The sequence below is a fragment of the Neophocaena asiaeorientalis genome, unplaced genomic scaffold, assembly GCF_003031525.2.
Source record: "Neophocaena asiaeorientalis asiaeorientalis breed wild unplaced genomic scaffold, Neophocaena_asiaeorientalis_V1.1 scaffold43, whole genome shotgun sequence".
NCBI lineage: Eukaryota > Metazoa > Chordata > Mammalia > Artiodactyla > Phocoenidae > Neophocaena > Neophocaena asiaeorientalis.
Window position 1 is genome coordinate 600,993 of NW_020173674.1, and position 25,515 is coordinate 626,507.

The window sequence follows — 25,515 nt, forward strand, 5'->3', positions numbered from 1 at the left end:
CCAGCCCGGCAGTGCTTCAGTGCGGGCGGTTGCTGTGGCAGCCTTTCCTTCCCCTGGGAATAGAGTCACCGAGCCAGGGACTAGCCTGGGGAGGGCCTTTAATAGTGAACTTAATTCCTGCTTGCCAGAAGCGATGGAAATTTACTCAAGTGCGAACTTACAACTCACCTGCCCTGTGTGACGATACAACTCACCTGCCCTGTGTGACGAACGGCTTCTTATATGTTTACAGTACTTGTTAGGATGTGTGGCCCTGGAAAAGTCGTCTCTGCTCTCTAGGCCTGTTTCCACACCTAGTCAAGGTGGACTGAAGCTGAACACACATGCCGACGCTTGTTGAAGGAAGGCCGATTTAGCACTAGTTGCAGGATGTAGGGGAAGTGGGACTGTCATGTGTTTCTTTAATGTACCTTCCATCCTTTTTTAATATATTGGATGATTCCCAAACTTCATTGGATATTATAAAAGTGGACCTATCAGATTTTGTAGGTTGGTGCATTTCATAAAGAAAGAAAATTCAAAGCCTACAGTAGTTAAACCTTTATAATTTTTAAAATTATCTGTGGCAGTAAAAGTCAATTTTAGGAGTAAACTATTAGCTGCTGATGATAGCTAGCACTGCTTTGAGAGTTTCCAGGTCCAGGACGGTGGCGAAAAGGCAGAGCTAAACATGTGATGTGGGGTGGCGACTCCCCTCTCTCCCGGGGGCTTCGTGGACTTGCCGGTCCTGATGGGGAGCAGCCGCACCAGACTGTGTCAGAGCCCGGCTTCTGCCTCACCCACCTCCTGCCTGGCTTCAGTTGGAGGCCGGTTGCTTCTTTCCTTGGGATCCTAAGAGCCGTGATTCTGCATTTAATTCTGATGTGTCAGTTTTGTCAGGGAGTGGGTGTTTGTTTAGAGATCAGTTTAAAGCAAGATGCATTTGTGTTCTCTTTTTTTAGGTAAAAGTAAAGAAGCAGAAATAAAGAGAATAAACAAAGAGCTGGCAAACATTAGATCAAAGTTTAAAGGTAAGTCTTTAATCTTTGTCATGAGATGTTCTTTTGTAAATTTTATAAAGTAGGGACTTAATCTCATCTTTATTTTTTTTCACTTCAAACCAAAGTTAAGGTCTCAGTACAGTTACTGTCCTGGCTTTGTTGGTGTTTAAAGTCAAGCCAGTGGTTATTCTGGAGTCGTTTGATGGTTTGTGTAGAATTGATCAGATAGCGGGTCCCCTCCTGTGACCAGCCTTTTCCTGGAGCTGGAAGGATGCTTGTCTAGAGCAGCTGTCTCCCCACCCCCGGCCCTGGACTCTGCTCCGCAGGGTGCGGGAGCTCGTGAGCCAGTGGACCTGATACAGTGTGCGTCTCGGGTGGGGAACTGCTCTGCGTAGAAGTCCTGCACGGTCACCTGAGCTCTTCCAACGTGGACGTGTCTTCCTCTGCGTTAGTGAATAACGCACCATGTTGTCTAATCCACTCAGGGAGACAGCCTCTCTGCGAGCCAGGTTTTGGGGCGGACACCTCCCCTGAGCATCCTCATTTTGAGGAATTGTCAAGTGTAGATTTTCAGTCTTGGGACATGTTTATGAAAGACCAGTTAATCCCTTAAGCCTTAAGTTTTCAGTTGAGTTTTACAGATTTGAGACCTCGTTCAAGTCTCTGAGCAGACGTTAGCCACGGGAGTGGCTGAAATTGCCCAGAAAAAATGAGTAGAGGAGGGGGCCAGGACCGAGACCCAGGGGACTGGGGGCAGGAGAAGACAGGATTTCTGGGGTCGGAGCTTTTTCAGGGTTTGAGAATGGACATCCTGTGTGATCAGATGATGCGAACACTCGTGGAATTTGAGTTGTTACCAACATGTATCCCCTGCTGAGCCCTCGGAAGGTGTTATGCTTTACTGTTAACCAGGCCCAAGGATCCGCTAAGAAGGTCTGTGAAACTCTGAAATCGTATGTGAAATGGTTTGGTTATATGTATTTGTGTGTGTGTGTGTGTGTGTGTGTGTGTGTGTGTGTGTGTGTATGTGTGTATGTGGGGGGGTGTCTATAACTTTCATTGCTTAAAAAATTTTTTTAGATTTAGACTTAACTTTTTGTAGAGCAGTTTTAGGTTCCCAGCAAAATTGAGAGGAAGGTACAGAGATTTCTTGTACCCATCCTGTCCCCACACATGCACAGCCTCCCCATTATCTGCTTCCCTACCAGAGCGGTTCATTGGTCACAGTGAACCTACATGGGCACGTCATCGTCAGCCCGAATCGATACCTCACGTTAGGGTTCATTCTTGCTGTGCATTCTGTGCGTGTGGACGGACGTATCCTGACAGTGCCCAGCGTTATAGTCTCACACAGAGCACTTTCACTGCCCTAAGAATCCTCTTTGCTCTCCTATTCATCTCTCCCTCCCTTCGACCCCTGGCAACCACTAATCTCTTTACTGTCGTGGTGGTTTTGCCTTTTCCAGAATGTCATAGGGTTCGAAGCATATGGTTATATGGCCTTTCCCCGTTGCCTTCTTTCACTTAGTTATACACATTTAAGGTTCCTTCCTGTCTTTTAGTGGCCTGACAGCTCATTTCTTTTTAGCTGGATAATATGCCACCGTCCAATGTACCAGTTTCTTTATCCATCCACCTATTGAAGGACGTCTTGGTTGTTCTCAAGTTTTGGCAATTATGATGAAATTGCTAAAAACATCAGTGTGCAGGTTTTAGTGTGGACATAAGTTTTCAACTCCTTTGGGTAAATACCAAGGAGCATGATTGCCCATCACGTGGTGAGGGTATGTGCAGTTTTGTAAGAAACCGCCCAGCTGTCCCCCACGGTGGCTGCGCCATTCGCATCCCCACCGGAGCCGGGTGAGGGTCCCTGTGCCCCACGTCCTCACTGCATTTGGTGTTGTCGGTGTCTGGATCTGAGCTGCTGCGATGGTAGTAGAGGGATCTCGTTGCTATTTTATCATATGCGTTTCCCTGATGACACGTGGTGTGGAGCATTCTTTCATGTGTTCATTTGCCATCTGTATATCTTCTCTGATGAGGGGTCTGGAACGTCCACTACTTCCTAAAAGGGAGCGTATAATGTGGTGATGAGAGCTAGGCTGCCCTGACTACCCCCAGCTGGCACTTGCTCTGATAGCCAGTTACTAGCTGGGTTACCCTGTTGAGTGACTTACCCCTCTGCGCCTTTAAATGGGGTGCTGCTGGCCTCAGGCTGGGTTCTCTGTGAAGCAGACCCTGTGATGGGGTTGGAGGACGGAAGATTGACGAGAGAGTGACACCACGGAATATAAACAGAGGAAGCAGGTTGGCTGGGGGCAGAGGAGGCCGCAGTTAGAGGCGTTGGTCTGTCAGCGTTGTCACTAGCCCTCGAGGGAGCTTCGGCGTGCAGACTGTCTGGTAGAGGGTCTGGCATGGGCTGGGGACGTCGCTTGGCCATGGCTCGTAAGCCGAGGCAGGCAGATCCTGACCCCGACAGAGCTGACCCACTCCTGGCACCTCCAGGCCTTCGTCGAAGGGGCGGATGATGTCTGCTGCTGCAACTGTGTGCGTGTGTGTGGAAACACAGGCGCATTCCTGGGGAGGAACGCAGTGCCTAAGAGATGTTCACCATGTGGTTAGAAGAGGGTGAATCTTCAAACTGTCTTTAAATATCTGGGGACAAACAAGACTTCTGTAGTTTCTTCTGCCCCCGAGCCTGTCTCAGCTGAGCCCTTCTGGGTAGGGAAGGAGGCTCGCTCTTCTCTGTTAACCAGTTGGCATTTATGGAGGGTGTGTGCCCTGAGTGGCAGCAGACAAGGGAAAACCTACTCCTTGTTCTCAGGAGTATGTGCTCTGGGGGCTGCACTTGCACTTCTCCATCCGTGCTGTCCACCGGAAACGCGGGCACGTGCTGAATTCTCAATCGGCTGGTAGCAACATTAGAAAAGAGTAAGAAGAAGCAGATGAAGCTACATTTAATATATTTTATTTGATTTAGTGTACCTAAAATATTATCATTGCAGCTTGTAGTCAGTAGCAAAGGTTATTGAGATGTTTTACATGTTTTTCATGCCCAGTCTTTGGAAGGTACCACGTGGAACACATGCAGTTCAGACCAGTGCAGGCCAAGTACTCAGTAACCCCATGTGGCCGAAGCCGCCACATCGGCTAGCGCACATCTCAACCAACTCTTCCACTGGAAGCGGCTTAAAAAGAGACACAGTATTAAAACAATCTTGAAAGCATCACAGAGCAAGAAGAGAAGAGAACTCCTGGCCCACGAAAGCAAGCAGAGCACTCATCTCTCTGTGCTGGGAGGGAGTTTGCTAACCCCAGAGGAGCAGCCCTGAAACAGAGCCTGGTTTGGGTGACCTTCAGTGTCTAGAGGGGCGGTTGTCAGTCGGGGTGATTTTGCCCCCAGGGGACAAAGGCCGTAGGGACTGGGGATGGGCGTGCTACTGCCATCTAGTGGGTGGAGGCCAGGGAGGCCGCCAGACACCCCACTGCACAGAGGACAGCCCCCCAGAACCACCTGGCCTGAGGAGGCCCAGTGCTGAGGTTGAGCAGCTGGGGTCTAGGAGGAGGGTCATCCCAGAGCCCCCAGTGTGAGGCCTTCTTCCATTTTAAACTGAGGCCCTAAAGGCGGCTGCCCTTAGGGCAGGAGTGACCCGGGAGTGAGCCCGTCCTGCCGCAGGCCTGCAGCGGGACTTCACACGCAGTCCTCTGGAGGAAGAGGTTACCATCACAGGCTGAGTGATTCCTCCAGGTAACTTCTCAAGGATGTTGTCCAGCACCTAGTCACAGATAATGAGGCACACAAAGAATCAAGACTGCACAGCAAGAACCAGCACAGAAAACAGAAACAGAATCACGGAGGCCTCCGAGACCAGATTCAGATTACAATGAAGAACTAGGTTTACTGTTTTTAAAGAAATAAAAGACGAACTTGAAAATTTCAGTGGGAAGCTTGGGAAGTATAAAAAGTGACATAGCAGATTTTGAAATAAGACCAAATGGAAATCCTAGAACCGAAAGATGCAGAACTAAAATGAAGAACTCGGGTGGATATAGCCACAGGCACGTTCTGAAAGATGGGTGAGGAAACAGCCCGTCCTGAATGCAAAGCAGCAGAGTGGGTGAGAGACATAGGTGTGCGGTTCAAAGGCCTGCAGGGTTAAGTGACCTCCTGGGAGGAAAGGGGAGCTGGTGTGACAGAACTTTCCAGAATTCATGAAATGCACTAAACCTCAGACTCAATAAACACAGTTACAATAAATAAATAAGATGAAATCTACACCTAGACGCACTATTGTGAAAATGCAGAAACCCAAGACAGGAAATCTTTGAAGTTGCCAGAGGGGGAAGAGATGGGCCGTCTTCACAGGGTCCTTGTGGAAGCCGACTTGTCACAGGGATGGGGGCAGCGGAGCGGAGGATGGTCCCAAAGTGCTGGACAGTAACAGCTGGCTAACAATGTCCTTTAAGAATGAAGTTAAGGGGCTTCCCTGGTGGCACAGTGGTTGAGAGTCCGCCTGCCGATGCAGGGGACACGGGTTCGTGCCTCGGTCCGGGAAGATCCCACATGCCGCGGAGCGGCTGGGCCCGTGAGCCATGGCTGCTGAGCCTGCGCGTCCGGAGCCTGTGCTCTACAACGGGAGAGGTCACAGCAGTGAGAGGCCTGCGTACTGCAAAAAAAAAAGAAGAAAAAAAAGAATGAAGCTAAAAAAGACCTTTGCCAGACAAAAAAGGAGAGTTTCCCATCAGAAGGCCTGTGCTGAAGGAGAGTCTAAAGGATGTGCTTCGGACCAGAGACAAATGGTCCTGGACGCAGATGGAGGAAAGGTGAGGTGGGCGTGCAGGTGAGTGTACAGGCTGCCGGTGGCCATGGCATCTGGTGGAGTCCTTGGCGGCAGACACACAGAGGTGGTGATGCTCGGGCAGGGCCCGGGGCCTCAGGGCAGTGCCCGTGTGAAAGCCTTGCCCTTGACAGAGCCGGGCCATGCCCTCATGTGCGCTGTCGACCACTGAGGGAGGACATGGCGCCACCTTCTAGCCTAAGCTCGTCTCCCCGGGCAGGCCCAGAGCCCCTTGTAGGTGGGGCGCCCACCCTGCCCTGCCCTGCACACCCGCCAGCCTGCTTGTGGAAGCCACCGAATGGGAGGTCATTAGGGCCGTAGTGGGCCTGCCCTCAACCTTGGAACCTCTAGAAAACAGCTGTTGTGTTGTCCTGCCCAGAGGTGGGAAAATGTCTTCTGGCTGGTGGCCTTCGGAGGTTTACCAGGTAACACACGCTCATTTGCTCATTCACTGCTGGGCGCTCACTCAGTCCCAGGTGCCGGGGTAGAAAGATGAATAAAAAGCGTTTCTGTAAAGAATGTATGTTTTTACAGGTAAAGAAAGACTTGAAAAAGCCACCCCATTTTATCGAGGGAACATGAACGTATACGTATGGGGGGGCGCTGTTCCCTTCCCCGCCTGGCGGCCGTCACCTGGCTTCACCACTTGCTGTCATTTTGCCCGTGTTCTTTTTTTTTTTTAAATAAATTTATTTATTTATTTAGTTTTGGCTGCGTTGGGTCTTCGTTGCTGCGCACAGGCTTTCTTTAGTTGTGGCGAGTGGGGGCCACTCTTTTCTGCAGTGCGTGGGCTTCTCATTGCGGTGGCTTCTCTTGTTGCGGAGCACGGGCTCTAGGCGTGCGGGCTTCAGTAGTTGCGGCTCGCAGGCTCAGTAGTTGTGGCTCGCGGGCTCTAGAGCGCAGGCTCTGTAGTTGTGGCGCACGGGGCCAGCTGCTTCGCGGCATGTGGGATCCTCCCAGACCAGGGCTCGAACCCGTGTCTCCTTCATTGGCAGGTGGATTCTTAACCACTGCGCCACCAGGGAAGCCCCTTGCCCGTCTTCTTTCATCTTTTGCTCTTCTTTTTTTCCTGGGATATTTTGACAGAGTAATTTTTAAAAAATTGGTTTTCTGAGATACAATTTGCTCCCAATAAAGTTCACTTGTTTTAAGCGTGCGCTTTGAATTTTGGCAAAAATGCACGTGTTCGTGCACCCACCCCCACAGACACAGCAGAGAACATTCCCACCCCCCAAAATGTTCCCTCGTGTCCCTTTGCACCTAACACCCTTCCCAGCCCCCAGCAGCCCCTGGTCTTCCTTCTGTCACCGCACTTCTGCTCTTCCTAGAAATTTCACATGAAGGGAATCGGGCAGTGTGAGGCCTCTGGTCTGCTTGCTGTGACTTACGTTTGCGTTTGGGGTTTGCCCGCGTCGTGGTGGGTTGCCTCACGGTGTGCTGGCTCACCAGGGTGGGCGTCTGGGTTTGTTCCTGTGCTGACGGCTAGGCGTGGAGCTGCTGTGAGTCCTGGTGTGTGGGCCTTGTGTGGACGCCTGGTGTCGTTCCCATTGGGAAGGTACCTGGGGATGGAGTGGCCGGGCCGCGTGGGAGGTGGATGTTTAACCTTTTAAGAACCTGCCACACGTTTTCCAGAGTGGCTGCATCATTTTGTGCCCCCGCCAGCCGTGTGTGAGTTCCCAGTCCCTCCACGTTCTTACCAGCACGTGGTATGGTTAATCTTTTAAATCTTGGTGTTTCTAGTGGGTGTGCAGTGACACCTTACTGTGGTTTTAATTTGCATTTCCCTTTTTTAACAGTTGAATTCAGTTAAGTGCTATGGAGAATGAAGAAGATACCCCAGGTCTGTGGGGATGCTGGGGAGGGAAGAGTTAATACCCTGGTGCCAGCAGTTCTGAAGCATCTCACAGCCCGCAGCGTGCTTTAACTGAGCTCCAGAAGACGACAGGGGCGCCCTCCTTGTCCATCCTTGGCATCTTAGTCTTTTTACTTCTTTGAACATAAGAAGATACTCGTTGAGGGTTAGGGTCAGGGTTGAACGCCAGTCTCAGTGAGAGAAAGGGTGAAAAAGGATCACAGTCAAAAGTCCTCCAGAAGGATTCGGTCACCAGGGCTCAGATGCGTTTCCCTAGAGACACTGGCTCTTATCCCGTGTCGCGGCAGCACCGGGGCCGAGACCCTTGACTGTCCTTGCCTGCGCTGTGGCCCTCACCTTCTTGTGTGCTTGGCTTTCAAGTGTGTGCGTCTGTAAGTCTCCCAGCGTTGGGCAGGGCTGTGGGAGGGACGCTGGGTCCATGTCCTGAAGCAGCAGAGAAAGCCCCTTTGGCCTCCAGGCAGCATCCAGCACACAGTCTGGCTGGCTGTTCCCTGGGCTCTGAGTGGCAGGGACCACTCTCCAGGGGGTGAGAGGAGGGGGCGGCACTCTTGGCTTGCTTGTCGAAGGAGGCTTTCAGAGGTGATGGAATTCAGGCTGGTCCTTGAGGGGTGGCCGGGCGGGTAGGAGATGGGGGCTGCTGCTTGCCGTGGGCTGCGTGTCCTGCGTCTGCAGATGCTTTCCCACGGAGACGGGGACGGGTCCCAGCCAGGAAGTGACAGAGCTGGGCTCCTCGGGTGCAGCGGGCAGATGAGCGAGTGGGGGTGGGGGTGGGAGCCCGACCTGGTCTGACATTATGTTGTTTGGTCATTGAATCATATGCCGGTCTGCTGCTCAGAAGGAGGGAGGGTTTCTCAGAGCTCCCCAGTGCCAGGTGTCCAGCTGGCTGGCCGACTCGTGATCACTGTCACCCTGGGGAATCTTGGTGGGGTGGCTCTTTCTTCTAGACAACGCTTTGAGGCCGGCCAGCGCTTGTCCCTGGAGCACGAGTGACCTGACCCCCGTACCATGAGGAGCGTTGCTGTCATTGTCTTCCTGGCTCCCATGTCCGGCCCTTGACAGTGTGGCAGTGGCGTCACTGTGATGCCCAGCTCGGAAGACGGCAGCCTTTCTGGCTGTCATCTTTGTAATCTGCTAAGGAGCGTTTTACACTTCTCAGGGGAAATAAGAACCTCGGGTATTTAAAATGGCAGGGTTTAGTGGTCCTTTTTAAAATGGCATCTTATACTCTGCCAGCGACACGTCTTGAAGGTGCCTTGCCGTGATCTCCTGTGGGAGGCGTAGTCGCGCTGTGATTAGGGTGAAGACACAGAAGCCCTTCTGGTCCTTTTAGGGTGGGTGATTTGTTCTAAAACTGGGTGTAATGAAAGATTATTTAGAATGTGTTCGCCTGCCTAAATTAATAAACATGTTTAAAAGATTAAGTTGCTGGTTAAGACAGGGCGGCCCCGGCAAGGTTGTGGCCAGTGGGAACGAGGCCCTGGGGCCGTCCTGGGAAGGCAGGGGTTCCGGCTTCTGTTTCGTCAGGGAAGCCGGACATTAGGATTCCGACGTGCGGCGCCTGGTTTAGCAACACCGCGCGCTCACGACCCTGGCCTCCTGGAGGCCGGCCCCTCATGTCCCGCTGTCTTGTTTCTGCCCTGCCCCCGCCTCCATTCCGCAGGCGACAAGGCCCTGGACGGCTACAGCAAGAAGAAGTATGTGTGCAAGCTGCTCTTCATCTTCCTGCTGGGCCACGACATCGACTTCGGGCACATGGAGGCCGTGAACCTGCTCAGCTCCAACAGATACACCGAGAAGCAGATCGTGAGTGCGCGGGGCGGGGCATTCTTCTCATCAGATGGCCGCTGAGTGTCCTGCTTTTTCTCTGCACCTTCCATCTAGTCTGGGGATTTCCCGTGGGTTCCAGTGGGAGCTGCACCAAACCCCTGTTCGACGCGAGGGGTGCCGTTTCCCATGGGTCCGCCTTAGAGGGCAGGGAAGAGCATTTCCTCAGTGCCTTGCTGACGCGTGTCACAGATGAGTTCACCCAGTGGCCCCTCCGGCCACTGCCTGTTTCTGAACCAGGCCCCACACCCACGTGGTTTAAGAAGCCAAGCGCAGGTGGCGGGCCTCGCCTTGCTCCCAGCTGGCCCAGTGCCTGGGCCCTGCCCACCCCAGGCTTTGTAATTGTAGCCCTGCATTCTCTTGGAGTAACCTTATTTGTGTGTTTTCTTGAGTGTTACAAAATAACATTTTCCTCTTGTCCAAAAATTTAACTTACAGAAAGTGAAAAAATACCCTAGATGCCCCAGGAGTTCTGTTAAGTATTGGTATTTACTCAACAGGAATTTATCGAGTGTCTGCCACGGACCCAGCAGTGTGCTGGGGGTCCCTGGAGACATATGACCATAAGCAGATGTGGACCCTGCTCTGTTCCAGGGGGGAGATGGCATCAGACAGCCCTGTACACAAGAGAATAGAGCTGTGGGCAGTGCCCAGTGAAAGAGGCGTGTAGAACCCTCCAGACCCTGAGAAGCGGGTGGCTAATAGGGGGGGCTTCCGGGGGGCATCCTGAGATGAGACTGAGGCCAAGGGGGCACCGGGGACCAGGGTGGACAGAGCTGCGGCACCAGTCAAGGCGCGTACGCGGGAGGGAAGACGGTGAGCTCCTTCTGAGACCGACGGGGGCCGAGAGGTCAGCGTGTCCCTGCGTGGGGAGGGCGTGGACAGCGGGGGTGACAAGGGGCTGGAATTGGGCCTGGTGGTAAGCGGAAGCTGGGGCCCGGAGACAGAGTGGAGAGAGGGGACAGCGGCAGTCGGCCGGGTTGCTGGAAATCGCCGTAGTGGCCCCATTCCAGCTGAGGCGGGGCCTTTCCATCCTTTTCAGTCCGTGCTGAGCACAGGTGCCCATGGATGAGTGAGTGGGATGGGGGGCACCAAGGTGTCTGATGCCGCTGGGGACAGTGCCTCTTGGGTGCGTCCCACAGAATCGTTCACAGCGGAATCCGGGGACAGAACTGGCATTTTCAGCAGAAGGCAGCTGGGTCCCCCGTGGCCTGACGGCCGCAGCGCCCCGAGCAGATGAGATGGTGCTGGGGCTTGCCGACGGCCGAGCACGTCTGCCCGTTGTCTGAGGCACTCGGCTTGTCACGAGCGCTGTGCTCTCTCGCCCCTCTGGAACCCAGGGCTACCTGTTCATCTCGGTGCTGGTGAACTCCAACTCGGAGCTGATCCGCCTGGTCAACAACGCCGTCAAGAACGACCTGGGCAGCCGCAACCCCACCTTCACGGGCCTGGCCCTGCACTGCATCGCCAACGTGGGCAGCCGGGAGATGGCCGAGGCGTTCGCGGGGGAGATCCCTAAAATCCTCGTAGCCGGGTATGTGTCCGGTGCCCTGCTGCTGAGACTGTGGCCATCTCTCACGTTAAACAGATCAGCTGTGTGACTGCTGAAGGATTTATGGAGTGAGCTAACCTCCACGTCTCACGTCTTACGTGGTGGGGAGACGGGGAGGCCAGGTGAACCTTCCGTCCAGGCAGAGGGAGCGCGGCCGTCCTGCGGGCACGGGGCCCCTTCTCGCCCTTTCGCAGAAGCGTTCACACACCCCAATCCTGAGACTTCCCAGCACCCCACACCCCCACCCTGTCCCGTCTGGAGGGGAGCTGAGTGGGGCTGAGCAGGCAGGTCTGGAAGAGTTTCCAGCTGTGCCGGGCTGGGCCACGGGGCGTGGCGGAGGCGGGCCCCCCTCCTGTTCCAGGACGCGCTGCACCTTGGGAAGGTGACACAGCCCACACCTGGGCAGCACGGCTGGCTGAATAGGGTCCCAGCCCAGGGGGCTCGTCAGGACTCAGGGGACTGGGTTCTCTGGGACAACCAGCGAGCAGGTGGAGCAGGACTCGGCAACTCCAGCTCCTCTGGCCGCGGGGGGTGGGGCCGCGGGGGAGTGGGAATGACCCTCAGACAGCGCAGTGGAGAGGCTGGGAGGCTGTCGGGAAGCGCCCCACACCTCACCAGAGCACGTGGGTGTAGACGCCTGGTTCTCAATGAGTGGTGTTGTCCCAGCACGTTTGGTTGTCACCACAAAGGGTGTTTTCCTGGCATCTCATGGGTGGAGGCCAGGCATGCAGCTACACCCCCTACGCTGCACAGAGAATGATCAGCCCGAGGTGGCAGCTGTGCCAGACGGAGCACCTTGGCCGTGAGCAAGAAGCAGTGCAGTGGCAGGGTGGCCACAGGCCCGGGGAGTGTCGGGTGTGTGGCTGCAGGCCTGGAGGAGTGCCACCGGGGTGTCACACCAGTCAGACGGAGGAGCCAGGCTGGAAGAGAGGTCACGGAACTGCCTGATGGAAAAAGCGGTCCCGAATGTGAGAGCTCAGAGGTGGTGGACCCACAGTAGCACGAGCACAGGGGAGGGGTGGCGGAGCTGATTGGAAGCACGTGGAGAACCAAGGTGACACCGTTACACACCTGTGAACCGGAAGACGCAGAGAACATGGCGGGTGCCCCGAGAATCAAGTCACCGAGGTGGGAGAAAGACGTGGTATGATCAGAGTGGGCCGGAGGGGCAGGCGGGGCTGGAGGTTGGAGCCAGTCAGGGGGCAGCTGTGCCTCAGGGTCCTGACCCCCTCCTCCAGCCCCGCCCCTGCCCGGTGCACAGTTAACCTGGCTGCGGGTTGCCGGTCTCTGCTTTCAGAAGCAAGCTCCCTGGGGTCAGAGCTTTTGCTCACTGTGACTGTTGCCTTCTTTCTAGCATTTTGAACAATGCCTGGTATATAGTAAGCGCTCAATAAATACCTGTTGGATGAGTGGAATGTGAAATAGAGGTAATCTCTGAAAGTGTTCAGATAATTCCAGAACACTTCCCTGAAGTAAAGGGTGGATTGCACTGCAGGTTGAAAGGACACAGAAGGGTGTGTGCTGAGACACAGCCTGGAGGGGCGGAACCCAAGGTGGAGAAGAGAGCCTGCAGCAGGAAGATTGCTGAGGGGTGTGCGGGGAGCCTCGTTCTCTCAGTGTCAGCATCACAGGCAGCCGCTCTCGCCCCAGAAGCTCAGGTTGTGTGGACCTGCGAGCCCTCCTTGAAACAAATGACCAACGCTTGAAATCCAGCGACCAAATAGACTCAGAGTGGAGTTGTGGGGACGGAGGTGCCTGGGCGTGGAGCTGCAAGGCTGAGGGCGGCGGGGCAGAGCCGGGAGGTCGGGGAGGGAGGGACGATGGGGCGCCCTCCAGGCCGGGACTGAGCTCTGGGCCTTGACCGGAGACAGAGTTGAAGTTCAGGGGACAGCGGTCTCCTTGCTTCGCACCGTCCTCCGGTGTTCCCACCAGCAGCGGCTGTACGGGTAGGGTGGGCTGCCAGCCGGTAGGCCCCGCGGTAGAAACCGGCCGGCTTCTTTCAGCCGCAGTGTGTGGGCGCAGACGGCAGACACCCAGGAGGCCGTGAGGCCTGGAGGTTGCTGCTGCCTGCCGCTCCTGGAGCATGCAGCGCAGGGCCAGAGCGAGGCACAGGCATCTGCCCCTGCTCCCCAGAGGGTTTACATCCAAGAGAGAAACTTTTACTGAAGTAATTTGTCTTTGGCATGGAATGGGGGGCAGTTTAGGGGTTTGTCATACCCGTTGGGAGTTATTTAGAAATAAAAAAGCTAAAAGGAGGTAAATGGTAAGGACAGCCCCCAAACCCTGCTCTTCCCTCCACGGAACGGGAACCCCACTGCTTCTGTCAGCACTTAGGGGGCGTGGACAGGTTCTTCTCAGACGTGTTTTGGTGGCCTCCTCTGGAACGCTCGTCGGTGGGCCTGCCGCTTGCCCGGCCGCATGGCAGCGTTTGGCTAGGGTCTGGGAGGAGGAGGAGGGGTAAACAGCGTTGGGACCGTCGCTGTCCTCGGTCAGCACGAAAACCAGGACAGGAGCCCTCCAGACGCCCCTTGCCCGGCGTGGCTGTGGTTGTTCCCCAGGCGCCCGCAGGGTGTGTAGGGGAGGAGATCTCTAGGTGGACACGGGGCGCCATGGCCGTGCAAGGCTCTCTGATCCTCTCCCCTTTGGACTCTGTGTTATTAAGTGAGCTTAAAAAATACTGCAATTGGGGGCTTCCCTGGTGGCGTAGTGGTTAAGAATCCGCCTGCCAATGCAGGGGACACGGGTTTGAGCCCTGGTCCGGGAAGATCCCACATGCCACGGAGCAGCTAAGCCTGTGCGCCGCAACTACTGAGCCTGTGCTCTAGAGCCCACGAGCCACAACTACTGAGCCCACTTGCCACAACTACTGAAGCCCGCACACCTAGAGCCCATGCTCCGCAACAAGAGAAGCCACCACAATAAGAAGCCGGCACACTGCAATGAAGAGTAGCCCCCGCTCTCCGAAACCAGAGAAAGCCTGCGTGCAGCAACAAAGACCCAACACAGCCAAAAATAAAAATAACTAAAAAAGGAATGAAAAAAAAATACTGAAATTCAGTTCTTAGTTATTGGAACGTTAGCTGTCAGCCTGCGTAGCTGAGGTTGTGCACGGCACTTGGGAATTGCTGCTTTGACGAGGAGCAGGTTAGCGGTGGCGGGACCCCTTCCCGTCCACCGTGCTCAGGGCGACGTCCGTGGAGGTGGCCCCTCGAGCAGATGCTGCCTGTCACTGTGCAGGCGTGGTCCCCACCAAGACCCTTCGCGAGAGGTGGGCCTGAGCTTGTTGCGTGGAGAGCTTGAAGCGGCCTTGTCCTGAGTGTCCCTCCAGCCCCCGCACGGGTGCACCTCTGCTTCTGTGGTGACTCTGGGGTATTGTCCGTGGGCTCTGGGCCGGGCTCGCCGCTGTGCCCAGGAGTGACTGCCGTCTGTCTTTCAGAGACACCATGGACAGCGTGAAGCAGAGCGCCGCCCTGTGCCTGCTGCGCTTGTACAGGACATCTCCTGACCTCGTCCCCATGGGCGACTGGACGTCCCGCGTGGTGCACCTCCTCAACGACCAGCATTTGGTAGGTGCCTCTGGGCCAGTATGCAGCCCCTCCCGTGGAGCAGCCTCTTTCAGGCCAGTGCAGTGCGAGCAGCTGTGTGTGACTTCCGGGATGCTTGGGGCGACGTCCACGACCCGTCCATCGAGCCTGGGAGCGCCTGTGGTTAGGGGTCGGGAGCCCCTGCCCTGGGGACAGGGTGGACTAGACAGGGTCTCTGGCTCACCCTGTCACCAGGCGTTGGAGGGTCTCCAGCTTGCCGGCTGCAGGGACGAACAAGGCACAGCCCAGCATCTTCTGGAAACACTGCGTCCACTGAGGGCTTCACAAGGCGTGCCTGTCTTCACCCTGTTCAAGGCTGTCAGAGGGCTGTCCTGTAGCCCCCCAGGCTCTGGCGTGCAGGCTGCCTAAGGCACATAGCTGGTGCACGAGCCAGGCCCGAGCCCTCCCCGTGTCACAGGCCAGGGCAGGGAGATGTGGAGTGATTCGCTGGCTGTGGTTGGCCGTGAGTCATGGGCCCTTGTCCACGCTGACACCGGGAGGCGGGGCCGAGTAGGAAACGATGCTGGACAGAGTGGCCTTGTCCTGCCGGAATCCCGCTGTACGAACGAGAGAATCGAGGTTCCACACAGAACTTCCTGCTGAGCTCATAGGTGTTAGCACATTAGCTGGTTACTCCATTGTTTCCCAGAAGAGAAATTTCCCTTAAAGATTAAATGAAAAGTAAGCCATCGGCATATGTAGACTCAGAGACGAGAGCTGGTGGTTGGGCGGCTTGCCTTTTGGGCTGCCCGGCGAGCTGGCCCTCCGTCGTTTCCCACACTTACCAGGAACGTTCGAGTCTGCATAGGGCAGCCCTTCCTCGGAGGGGAGGGGGTGTCTGCAGGCCGTGCTGCGGGGGCGGGGGCCTCGGGCCGCAGCGTTCACCTGCGGGCCTCGCGTGCCGGGCCATGCTCCACCTCTTCGGGTTCAGGCCCTGCCGTGGAGTCAGGCGGCCAGGCTGGAGGCCGTGGGGCGTTTTCCAGTTTTGCAGACGAGGAAACTGAGGCTCAGAGAGGTTGGACGGCGTCACACAGGTCCGGGCTTGAACCCGGAGCCGACGGCAAGGCAGGGCCGGGGCAGGGTCGTCCAGAGCCCAGGTGTGGCGGGGACGCGGCCCAGTGCTCTGAGCAGGCGTAATTGGTTATGGTTCGTGGCATTTTACCAGGAGTTGTCATCACTCCTGCCTTGTCGGGGGAGCTTTCTGCAGCCACATGCCGACAGGTGCCGAGGCCCAAGGCCAGCGACGCCCACACCGAGCGCTTTCCAGGGTGGTGGAGCCGTGTCTTGCCGGCCAGGAGGCTCTCCTCCTTGGACGCTTCTGTGCCCGGCTGTTTGGTTCGCTTTTGTATTTTCACGTACCCGGCTCTGTTGCCAGGTGCACTGCTTGGCGCCTTTGTGGTTCTAGGCCACAGGAGCCCAGCTTGCGTTGGGCGAGGTGGAGGGGCGTCTCAGCCAGCCCAGGGTGAGGCCGCGTCCACCGGCCAGCTCTCCCTTCACCTCTGCTGCTCTCTGCACCTGCTCTCTGCCCTCTGCGGGGCTGCGGCTTCTTGTCGCACACCTCCTGACTTTGCCACCAAAGGTGTGAGATTTGGCTTCTTTGGTCTCAAGGTCAGGAAACCTCAGGAAGAGTGTCACTTGCCCACTCAGAGGGAGCAAGCCCTTCCGAGAGCAGCGGAAGAGGCGGGAGGGCTGTGATGTGCAGAGCCCTGCGCCAGGCCTGGCCCTCCCTTAGTCGTGTGCGGCCCGAGTGGTGTCCCGAGGGGGGAGAGGAGGCGGCCCGGGTCGGGGGTTGGGGGCTGGGGCCCGGCAGAGCCACGGCTGCGTGGGCCCCCCAGCCCTCTCCTCACACCGCCTTCCTGCAGAGACCCTGCGGGCGCGCAGGGAAGGTGAGAAGCTGTACCTCGGGAGCCAACCAGCCCCAACTGACTTCTGTCAGAATGTTTCCTGATTCATCCCGCAGGTGAATCTTCCTGGGGAAGCAGGCTGTGTCCCAAACACTCAGAAGCCACGGTGAAAGAGACTCTGCCCTTCGGAATCTGCGTGTTGTAAACGCCTGTTTGTTAAAGCTCTGTGTTTGGCCCTTATCGCCCACTGAGATGTGGACAGTGAGGCCAGTTAGACCCGTTTCTTTAGCGTGGCTTTCGCGTTTCCATCAGAAAGACGAAAGAACAGCACAGCGGTGGCCTCTGATGAGGTCGCTGTGGTGCTGGACCTGACCCCGCCTCGGCTGCAGAAACTCTGCCACCTTCTCCCGCCTGCTCAGGAGTGGGGGTGGGGGAAGGGCTGGAGGAATTATGTGATGATTCGAGGGAGCTTTGCATCTTTACACCCGTTTTTGTCAATGGGTGTCATTCGTTTTGTCTTTTCTTTCTTATATTTGCAAGAGACCTTCTCTACCTAACCATTGTTTCCCTCCAGGAGACATGAGTTACTGGGAGTAAATACTAGTGTCCCAGGATGACGGTAGAGACTCCCCTGGGCTGCGTGGAAGGTCCCCGTGTGCTGAGGCCAGGGTTCCGCGGGGCTCCGTGGGGAGGGTCAGGTCTCGTCCAGGCCCGGTGGTGCTTTCAGGACAGAGGGCAGAGACATGGCTTGGACGACCCTTCAAAATGGGGAACAATGGGCTTTTCAGTTGCTGTTTCACACAATCTCAGTTTTGGGTTGTAAAGATTGATGTGAGTCTGAACACGGTGTGTCCACCCGGAATGATCTAGATCGGGGCAGCGAGCACAGAGGCAGGCGATGGGCGGGTGGAGCCTGGGGCCCGGAGCCGCTGCCCCGCGCTGGCCTTCACTGAGGCAGGGTCTGGGCTAGAGGGGTGCTGGATTTCCCAGTGTTCAGAGAGACACTAGAACAAGAAAACAACCTATGTGTGCACCTTGCTTTCTGAGCACATTGAGAGCTGATCAGAGTGGGCTCTAGGTGGCCCTGGGCTGCCTCTGCGTTTGTTCTCCTGCATTTAAAGTTCTGTTTAGAAAAGGAGTTTAAAATGAGAGGGTGTCGTCAGGAGCTTTGGTGTCTAAATGTGTGTGTGTCTCCTCTCAGGGTGTGGTGACTGCCGCCGCCAGCCTCATCACCACCTTAGCACAGAAGAACCCGGAAGAGTTTAAAACCTCTGTGTCTCTGGCCGTCTCCAGGTTAAGCAGAGTAAGTCCGTCGAGGGGAACGGAACTCGGTGGGTTTTGGTCTTAGTTATTTTCTCTAATTGATGTATGTACTTTTTGGAATGCAAGATGTTTGGGTCAGTCTGTAAGTTCAGGGGTGGAAATGTGTCTTGGTTCATAGCTGATTGGCTTTTCTTTCGACCTTTTTTTAAAAAAAATTTTTTAATTAAAAAAAGTTTTTTTTAATGTTTTTAATATATATTTTTTTACATCTTTATTGGAGTATAATTGCTTTACAATGGTGTGTTAGTTTCTGCTGTATAACAAAGTGAATCAGTTGTACATATACATATGTCCCCATATCTCTTCCCTCTTGCGTCTCCCTCCCTCCCACCCTCCCCATCCCACCCCTCTAGGCGGTCACAAAGCACCGAGCTGATCTCCCTGTGCTGTGCGGCTGCTTCCCACTAGCTATCTGTTTTACGTTTGCTAGTGTACATATGTCCATGCCACTCTCTCACTTTTTCACAGCTCACCCTTCCCTCTCTTTCGACCTTTTTGTCAGAAATGCCCTGTTCGCGCGGCCACGTGCACAGAGCAGAGCAGCTCAGCCCCTGGCCCCACTACAGGGAGGGAGCGTCCTCAAACTGCGTTCAGCGCTGCGCTTTAAATTTTGTGTGACAAGATCACACAGTATATGTTGTTGTATGATTGGCTTGCTTTGCTCGACATGTGAAGTTGGCGAATTGTTTCGAGTGCCGATGGTTGATCCCTGCTGCCGTGCAGTGTCTGTGCCCCACCCGCCTGTGCCTCGTCTCGTCCAGCACTTAGCCATCCCCCTGGAGGTGACTGTGATGGGCCTGCCCCCTGCCCAGCGCCGGGGGCCACCTCATGTTGTGATCTGGTCTACGCTTTCCTGATTATCTGCGAGCTGGGGCAGCTTTGCACGTCTGCTAGCTTTTTGAATACCTTCTTTTGTGAAGAGCCTCTTCAGTCTTTTCACCTATTTTCCCATGGCGTTGTCTTTTTTGTTGTTTTATAGAAGTTCTTTATTTTGTTAATTTACCTTAATTTTGTACTTATTTATTTGTTTGTTTGTTTTTGGTATGCGGGCCTCTCACCGTTGTGGCCTCTCCCGTTGCGGAGCACAGGCTCCGGACGTGCAGGCTCAGCGGCCATGGCTCACGGGCCCAGCCGCTCCGTGGCATGTGGGATCTTCCCGGACCGGGGCACGAACCCGTGTCCCCTGCATCGGCAGGCGGACTCTCAACCACTGCGCCACCAGGGAAGCCCCTTGTATTTATTTTTACATTTACTTATTTTTTTGGCCACGTCATGTGGCGTGTGGGATCTTAGTTCTCGACCAGGGATCGAACCCGGGCCCCCTGCAGTGGAAGTGCTGGAAGTGAGGAGTCTTATCCACTGGACTGCCAGGGAAGCCCCCTTTATATATTGTAGATATGAGCACTTTGTTGGTTAGATTGGGTTGAACCAAACAAAATTGCCAACTTTTAATCATTGTTGATCTGCAAAGATGCCAGCTTCGTGTAGTTCAGCCTACTCTGTGTTTAAAAGTCTTGTCCTGCTGTGTAACTTGCCGTTTCAGTCTCGTATGAAGTCTTCTATGGTCAGAAATTCCACATTTTAATATAGTCAGACTTACTAATCCTTTCCTGTATGGTTAATGTCTTCGTGTCCTTAAATGTCTGAAGTTGTTCCCTCTTCTGAGGGCTCGCGTGCAGGTTGCTGATCCACCTGGGGCAGGTGTCTCTGTGTGGTGCTGCTTTCTCCCTGCAGACTCTGCGCTGCCCCTTGGTCCCACACCAGCGGCCGGGTCTGTGCTGCACTCCGTTGGTTTCTCTGTACATCTTTGCACCAGTGGTGTGACTTTGGGCTAATTTGATGTTTAGTGGGGCCAGTGTTCCCCCACTCAACAGAATCCTACTGGGGCTGCCTTTAATCTGTAGGTCAGTTTTGGGAGAATTCAAATCTATGTAGTATTGAGATTTTCAATCTGTGACCATGGTGTTTCTCTCCATTTACTTAGTCTTTAATTTCTCCCCAAAATGTTTCAGCTTCTCGAGTAGAGGTTCTTTTATTTTTTATTCAACTTGTCTTTATATACTTCATTTAAAAAATGCTATTCTCAGTGGTACCTTAAAAATGTTATTATACAATAGTGTATGCTGGTTTGCACAGTTGGTTTTTGTATATTGCCCTTGATGTTGGCAATTTTGCCAAACTCACCTATTAGTTTTGGTAATTTATACGTGGATTGCTTTGGGTCTTCTCTGTACCCCGTCATGTGGTCTGTGGACAGTGGCAGTTTTTCCCTTTCCCAGGCCATGTTTGTTTATACTTTCTGCTTTACGGCTCCAATCCCGACCTCCACTGCAGTGTTGAATATGAGAGATAATCGGTGTCTTGTTTCTGCTCTCGAAGGGAGGGTCTGCGATGTTTCACTGTTAAGCACGACTTAGGCTGGTTTTGTCAGTGTTCCTTCTCTTTGCTACATTAAGGAAATTCCTTTCTATATCTTTGCTAACATTTTTATCATTGGTTAACTGGTGAAGCCGTTTGAATTTAGCGTTTTCTTTGTGAGACAACTTCTAATTATGCATTCGATTCAAATTCAGTTCTTGACATTTGCTAACTTGTGTGAATATTCAGACACATTGGCTGGAAGTTGTTCTGTGTGCGGGCTTCATGGTGAGGCCTCCCTTCTCCATTTTGACGCTGGGTATTCGCCCTTTTCATTCTCTGCTTGATGAATCTCACCAGGTGTAAAATCCTGTGTAAGAATTTCTTTGGACTTTGTTGGCCCTGTTTTGATTTTTCTACCTTATTACTTCCTGCTTATATCTTTGTTGTTTTCTCTGCTTTCTTTGGGTTAATGTGCTGGTCTCTTTCCGAACCCTCGAGATGAACTCTTCATGCTTTTGTTTCTGTATTTGTTTCATTGTGTGCGTTTAAAGCTGTAAGTCTGTCTCTAAGTGTGGTGTTAGCTGCATGAGATGTGTTCAAAAGGCCGGCTGTGTCCGTGCGGTGGCGCGGTCCTTCTTCCACTCGGTGCGCCCGCACCTGCTTCTGCTGGTCCCGTCAGTGCTTTACACGGCTTGGAGTTCACCCACTGCAGGAGTGGCCGCGTCCCAGGTCACTCATGACCTAGTGTCGCCCGCCGCTGCGAGCTTTGTGACAGGAGCCGCTCCGAGCTCCCAGACGCAGGACATGGGGTGGTGCCGGGCTGCGTGTCGGTGGGCGTGTGCTGCCTTAAGGGACAGTCCCGTGTTCAGGAGGCTGAGGGGGTGTCTGTCCTGCCCAGACTGCGTGGGACAGGCCGGTGGCAGCGTGATGGGAGGTCGCTTGCTTTCGGGCCTGGGCAGCTCACGGCAGGGCCTGTGCTCGGGGCGGCGTGGGTGCAGGGCTGATGACTGAAGGCCTCCCTTCTGCGTTTAGTGCACTTTCCCGGTCTAGGCTCCGAGAACTCTGTACTGAGTGCAGCGTCGCTGTTGCGCTCTCGAGGGTCGGGCGCCCAGGGTTTGTGTCCTGTAGGGGAGGGGCGTCATCGCGCAGTGGCCCCTCCTGGGGCCTGGGCGCCTGTGCTCCTGCCCTTCAGACACAGACAAGTGTGCCGCACGCTCTCAGCACACCTGCCCGTGGTGTCTCATCCCCCTGTGCTGTTTTGCAGATCGTGACGTCGGCCTCCACAGATCTCCAGGATTACACGTACTATTTCGTCCCGGCTCCCTGGCTATCAGTCAAACTTCTGAGGCTGCTGCAGTGCTACCCGCCCCCAGGTGACAGCCATGCAGCAGAGGCCTCTCCGCAGGGGTTTACTGCAGCGTTTTAGGGTTAGGTCTCTCGTTTGCTATCTTTAAAGTCCTCTCCGGTGCTGGCTCTTGTCCTCTGGATCTTTCTGTGATGCTGCCATGGCTCTTGGCTTTCCCCAGCAGCTGGTGGGGAAATCACAATTTTGGTACGGCTCAGGGTGATCTCTGCTTTTATGAATAATTCTGGAAACTGTTTGAAACCTTACATCCTAAGTTGTTAACAATCTGTGTAACCTTAAAGTACACATCACGGATGTCGTCACGTTCGTGTTTTATTCTAAAACGTTACATTTGACTAGTATGGTAGGTATCTAGAAACAGAATTTCCTGGTTGAAGAATGCACAAGAGAATTTGTGTTCAATGCTTCCACATTGCCTCTACAGAGATGGTTTTGTTGTTGTAACCTTTACATTTTAATCTTCATTTGTGTTTCTACAAGGTACGTCTTTGTTAAATTCCAGTAACTTTCCATTCTGAGTCTGTTCTATACTAAAGCGTGAGCCGCACGCCCTGCGGCAGAGCCCTCGCGTGGGAGCGGGACCCCGCCGTTGCCTCCCACTCCCGCCCACCGGCTGCCCCTGTCTCCCCTGCGGCAGTAGTTCTCTCTGTGGAACTGACCTCTGCCTCCTTTATTCCGAGACCTGGGGCGACTCCGACCCCCGATGGGGGTGAATCTCATCACCCTCCTCCTCCTTTCAGCCCCCTGCCCCCAACCCCGGGGCGGCTTTGGGAGCCCTGCCCTCCGTCCGCTCAGGTGCGCAGGGCCCGCCTTCCCTGAACAGCTGGTGGTTGGGCAGGTGCCTTAGATGCGCTGCAGCGGTTTCTGGAGTCCTGGTATTTTTATTGCTTTCTTAGTCTTTTTTTTGGTGCGTTATTTCTTTTCTTCTGCTTTGACTAGAACTTAAAAGTTTTCTTTCTCATTTTATTGCTCTTCAGGGTGTTTTCTCTATTTCTATTGGTAATAGCAGGGAGAGGAAAAAACCTTTTGCCCCCCCTTCCCTCAAACTTTGACATCATGTGTTTTGTCCACGTCTCTGAGATTTTATTTTCCTTGACTTATATAGTCTATATTTCAGCAAAAACTTGTGTGTGTTATTTGTGTTAAAATGTATGTGTAGTTACCCTGGCTGGCAGATCCTCTTATTTTAAGCAGCCACACGGTTTGAGTAGGGGTCCTCGCCCTTCATTTTGGGGTTGTGAGATGAAGGGTACCAATACGCAGGCGGGGCGGCCGTGTGGGCCAAGGGGAGCCGGGCCAACGTCTGTCTGTCTCGCCCAGAAGACCCTGCAGTGCGAGGCCGCCTGACCGAGTGCCTGGAGACGATTCTGAACAAAGCCCAGGAGCCGCCCAAGTCCAAGAAAGTGCAGCACTCCAACGCCAAGAACGCCGTGCTCTTCGAGGCCATCAGCCTTATCATCCACCACGACAGGTGGGCCCCCGCGGCCTGGTCCCTGGCGGGCCTGAGGGCACGGTGCTCGGAGCCGCCCCGCACGCACTCTGGTCTCAGACCCTCCACGCCGTGAGCGTGACTGCCGTGGTCTCACTTCCCCCAGACGGCTGCCCTGCTTCTCTTGGGCATCCTGCCCGACCCGCTGCTCCCAGGGCCACCTGGGAGTGCGGCATGCGCACGTGTGTCCTGTGGGCTTTGTTGGGCCGAGGCTGTGGTGGGAAGGTGTGTGGAGGTGGCATGGGGAGGGGAGGGGGTGGGGGTGCTCCCGCGGCCCTGCCTTCCTGCAGCGCTTCCGCCGGGTGCAGCTGCCTGAGCTCTGCGGTCCACGGGGTTGGGCACCGGTGACGAGACTCTCCCTCTTGGAGTGGCCTCCCTGTCCTTGTTAACTCTTCAGAGGGCAGAGTAAAGAGCAAGCAGAGACTTAACGCCGAGTTTCACGCAGTCGGTACTTAAATGGCCAGTAACCTCTGTTATATCATCTCCGTCTGTGCGTCTGTCTCTCGGTGTCGCGGCTTTCGTCCAGCTGTCGGCCAAGCGGGTTCTCTGGCTGAGAGCCGACCCCTGGCTGAGGCTTGGTGAAAGCCGGGTCCCCCTGCCGCCCCCGCCCCGCCAGCTTGGCGTGGAGGCTGGGGGTCTCAGCTGCCCTCGACCCTCTGGAGTCCGGGGTTCTGCAGATGCACTCAGAAATGCTCTGGGGGACACAAGGCACGGGTCCTTGTGTGGTACCAACTAGAGTGAGCGTCAGGTCTTACGTCCCGGGAGACCGTGGTGGCCGTGAACGTGGCACGGCCTAGGCCGAGTGGAGGACCCCTGCCCACCCACCTCTCCTGTCTGCACAGCGAGCCAAACCTGCTGGTCCGCGCCTGTAACCAGCTGGGCCAGTTCCTGCAGCACCGGGAGACCAACCTGCGCTACCTGGCTCTGGAGAGCATGTGCACGCTGGCCAGCTCCGAGTTCTCCCACGAGGCTGTGAAGACACACATTGAGACGGTCATCAATGCCCTGAAGGCAAGTGTGCTCTTCTGGGGCTGCCTGGCCACGGGGGCGCCTTGTCCCTGTGTCACTCACGCTGTCACTCGTGAGCTACCGGGGGGTCCCGCGGTCACTTGGGGTCGTGCGCTCGGGCCCCGGGCGATCTGGCCGGCTGCGTGCGTCCCCAGGTGGTTCTGCCCTCTGCCCGCGAGAGACCATGACCACACAGGGCATCTCCCACTGGGCCTGGCACGTGAGCAGAGTCGCAGTAAAAATTGGGATCAGTAGAAACTGTTCGTTTTGGTAGAAGGATGAAATATTTTGTCCATGTCTCCGAGAAAACTCACTCCTTGCAGAAGGATATTTGCTTTTGTCAGGGAATTGAAATTCCAGAGCTGGAAGAGCCAAGCTGAGGTCTTCTGCTCTAATGAGGGTTGGTTCCTCAGGGTCAGACACAGCCACATCCACTGCGTTCCTGCGTGTTAGAAAACTGAAGGCAGATGGGGAAGCTACAGAACCCACTGTCTTGGTCCTGGGCTTACTGCTGAGAACACGTCTAACCCTGTTCCTTTGGGTTTGCGTGTATTTAATAGACATCTTTGGTGTGTGTTTTGAACAAGAGGCCGTACAAAGGCTTGGGATTTCGCTTTCTGGTGTTTCGAATTCCTCCTGGGTGGTTTTGGCATCTCTTTCAGTCACTGCCTGGATCAGAAAGACTTGCTCTTGCCGTGCCTGTGGCTGGGCCCATGGCAGTGCCTCTCATGCTGTCCTGTGCTGGGGAGCGGCTGTGTTCTTGTTTCTGAGGGTCCGGGGTGGGGCTGGGAGCCAGCACGGGGACAGGCTCTCAGGTGACGTGGAAGGGGCCGGTCTGTGACCACACAGCAGGCGGCCTCTGACCCACCCCCTGGGGATGGAGTGTGATCGTGATCGTGGCCGGTCCAGAGCTGCGGGGTCTGAATGCCGGAGTGAGGGGGGCAGTGGGGTGGCAAGTGAGGGGCTCTCGGGCTCCTGGATTTGGGTGCTGAGTGGGCAGAGCTCCGAGTGAGCATTGGGACGGGGGCGGGGGGTGGGTGCCTGAGCCGCCCGGCTCGGGACCGTGGGAGGGCACGTGTCACAGCGGACTGCCACCGTCCCCTGCCCAGGCTCCTTTCATGTGGCTGTTGGCTCTGTGCTCGTTCCCCAGACGGAACGGGACGTGAGCGTGCGGCAGCGGGCCGTGGACCTCCTCTACGCCATGTGCGACCGCAGCAATGCCCAGCAGATCGTGGCCGAGATGCTGAGCTACTTGGAGACGGCCGACTACTCTATCCGAGAAGAGATTGTGAGTTCTGGCGACCTGTGTGTCGTCACCGGCACCGATGCTTGTATGTCTCACAGAAGCGCGTCCTTGCAGCCTTGTTGAGAATCTACTACGTATTGGACGAGAGGCCTTTGCTTTAGTTTTTTTATCAGCATTTTCAGGGGAGCCTTCCAGTCTTCCAGAATCACTTTGCAGAGGCCCTCCCC

The 25,515-nt window shown here is 55.1% G+C and overlaps 1 protein-coding gene across 1 annotated transcript in view; it reads left to right on the forward strand.

Moving 5' to 3' along the window:
- Positions 1 to 25,515, forward strand: part of AP2A2 (adaptor related protein complex 2 subunit alpha 2) — a 68,806-nt gene that overhangs the window by 28,778 nt on the left and 14,513 nt on the right. Inside the window, exons 2-10 of the mRNA XM_024749021.1 lie at positions 942 to 1,010; positions 9,352 to 9,494; positions 10,856 to 11,049; positions 14,504 to 14,633; positions 17,697 to 17,798; positions 21,444 to 21,552; positions 22,866 to 23,016; positions 23,877 to 24,045; positions 25,193 to 25,330. Coding sequence (XP_024604789.1) covers positions 942 to 1,010; positions 9,352 to 9,494; positions 10,856 to 11,049; positions 14,504 to 14,633; positions 17,697 to 17,798; positions 21,444 to 21,552; positions 22,866 to 23,016; positions 23,877 to 24,045; positions 25,193 to 25,330 — 1,205 coding nt within the window. The remainder of the gene's footprint in view (positions 1 to 941; positions 1,011 to 9,351; positions 9,495 to 10,855; positions 11,050 to 14,503; positions 14,634 to 17,696; positions 17,799 to 21,443; positions 21,553 to 22,865; positions 23,017 to 23,876; positions 24,046 to 25,192; positions 25,331 to 25,515) is intronic.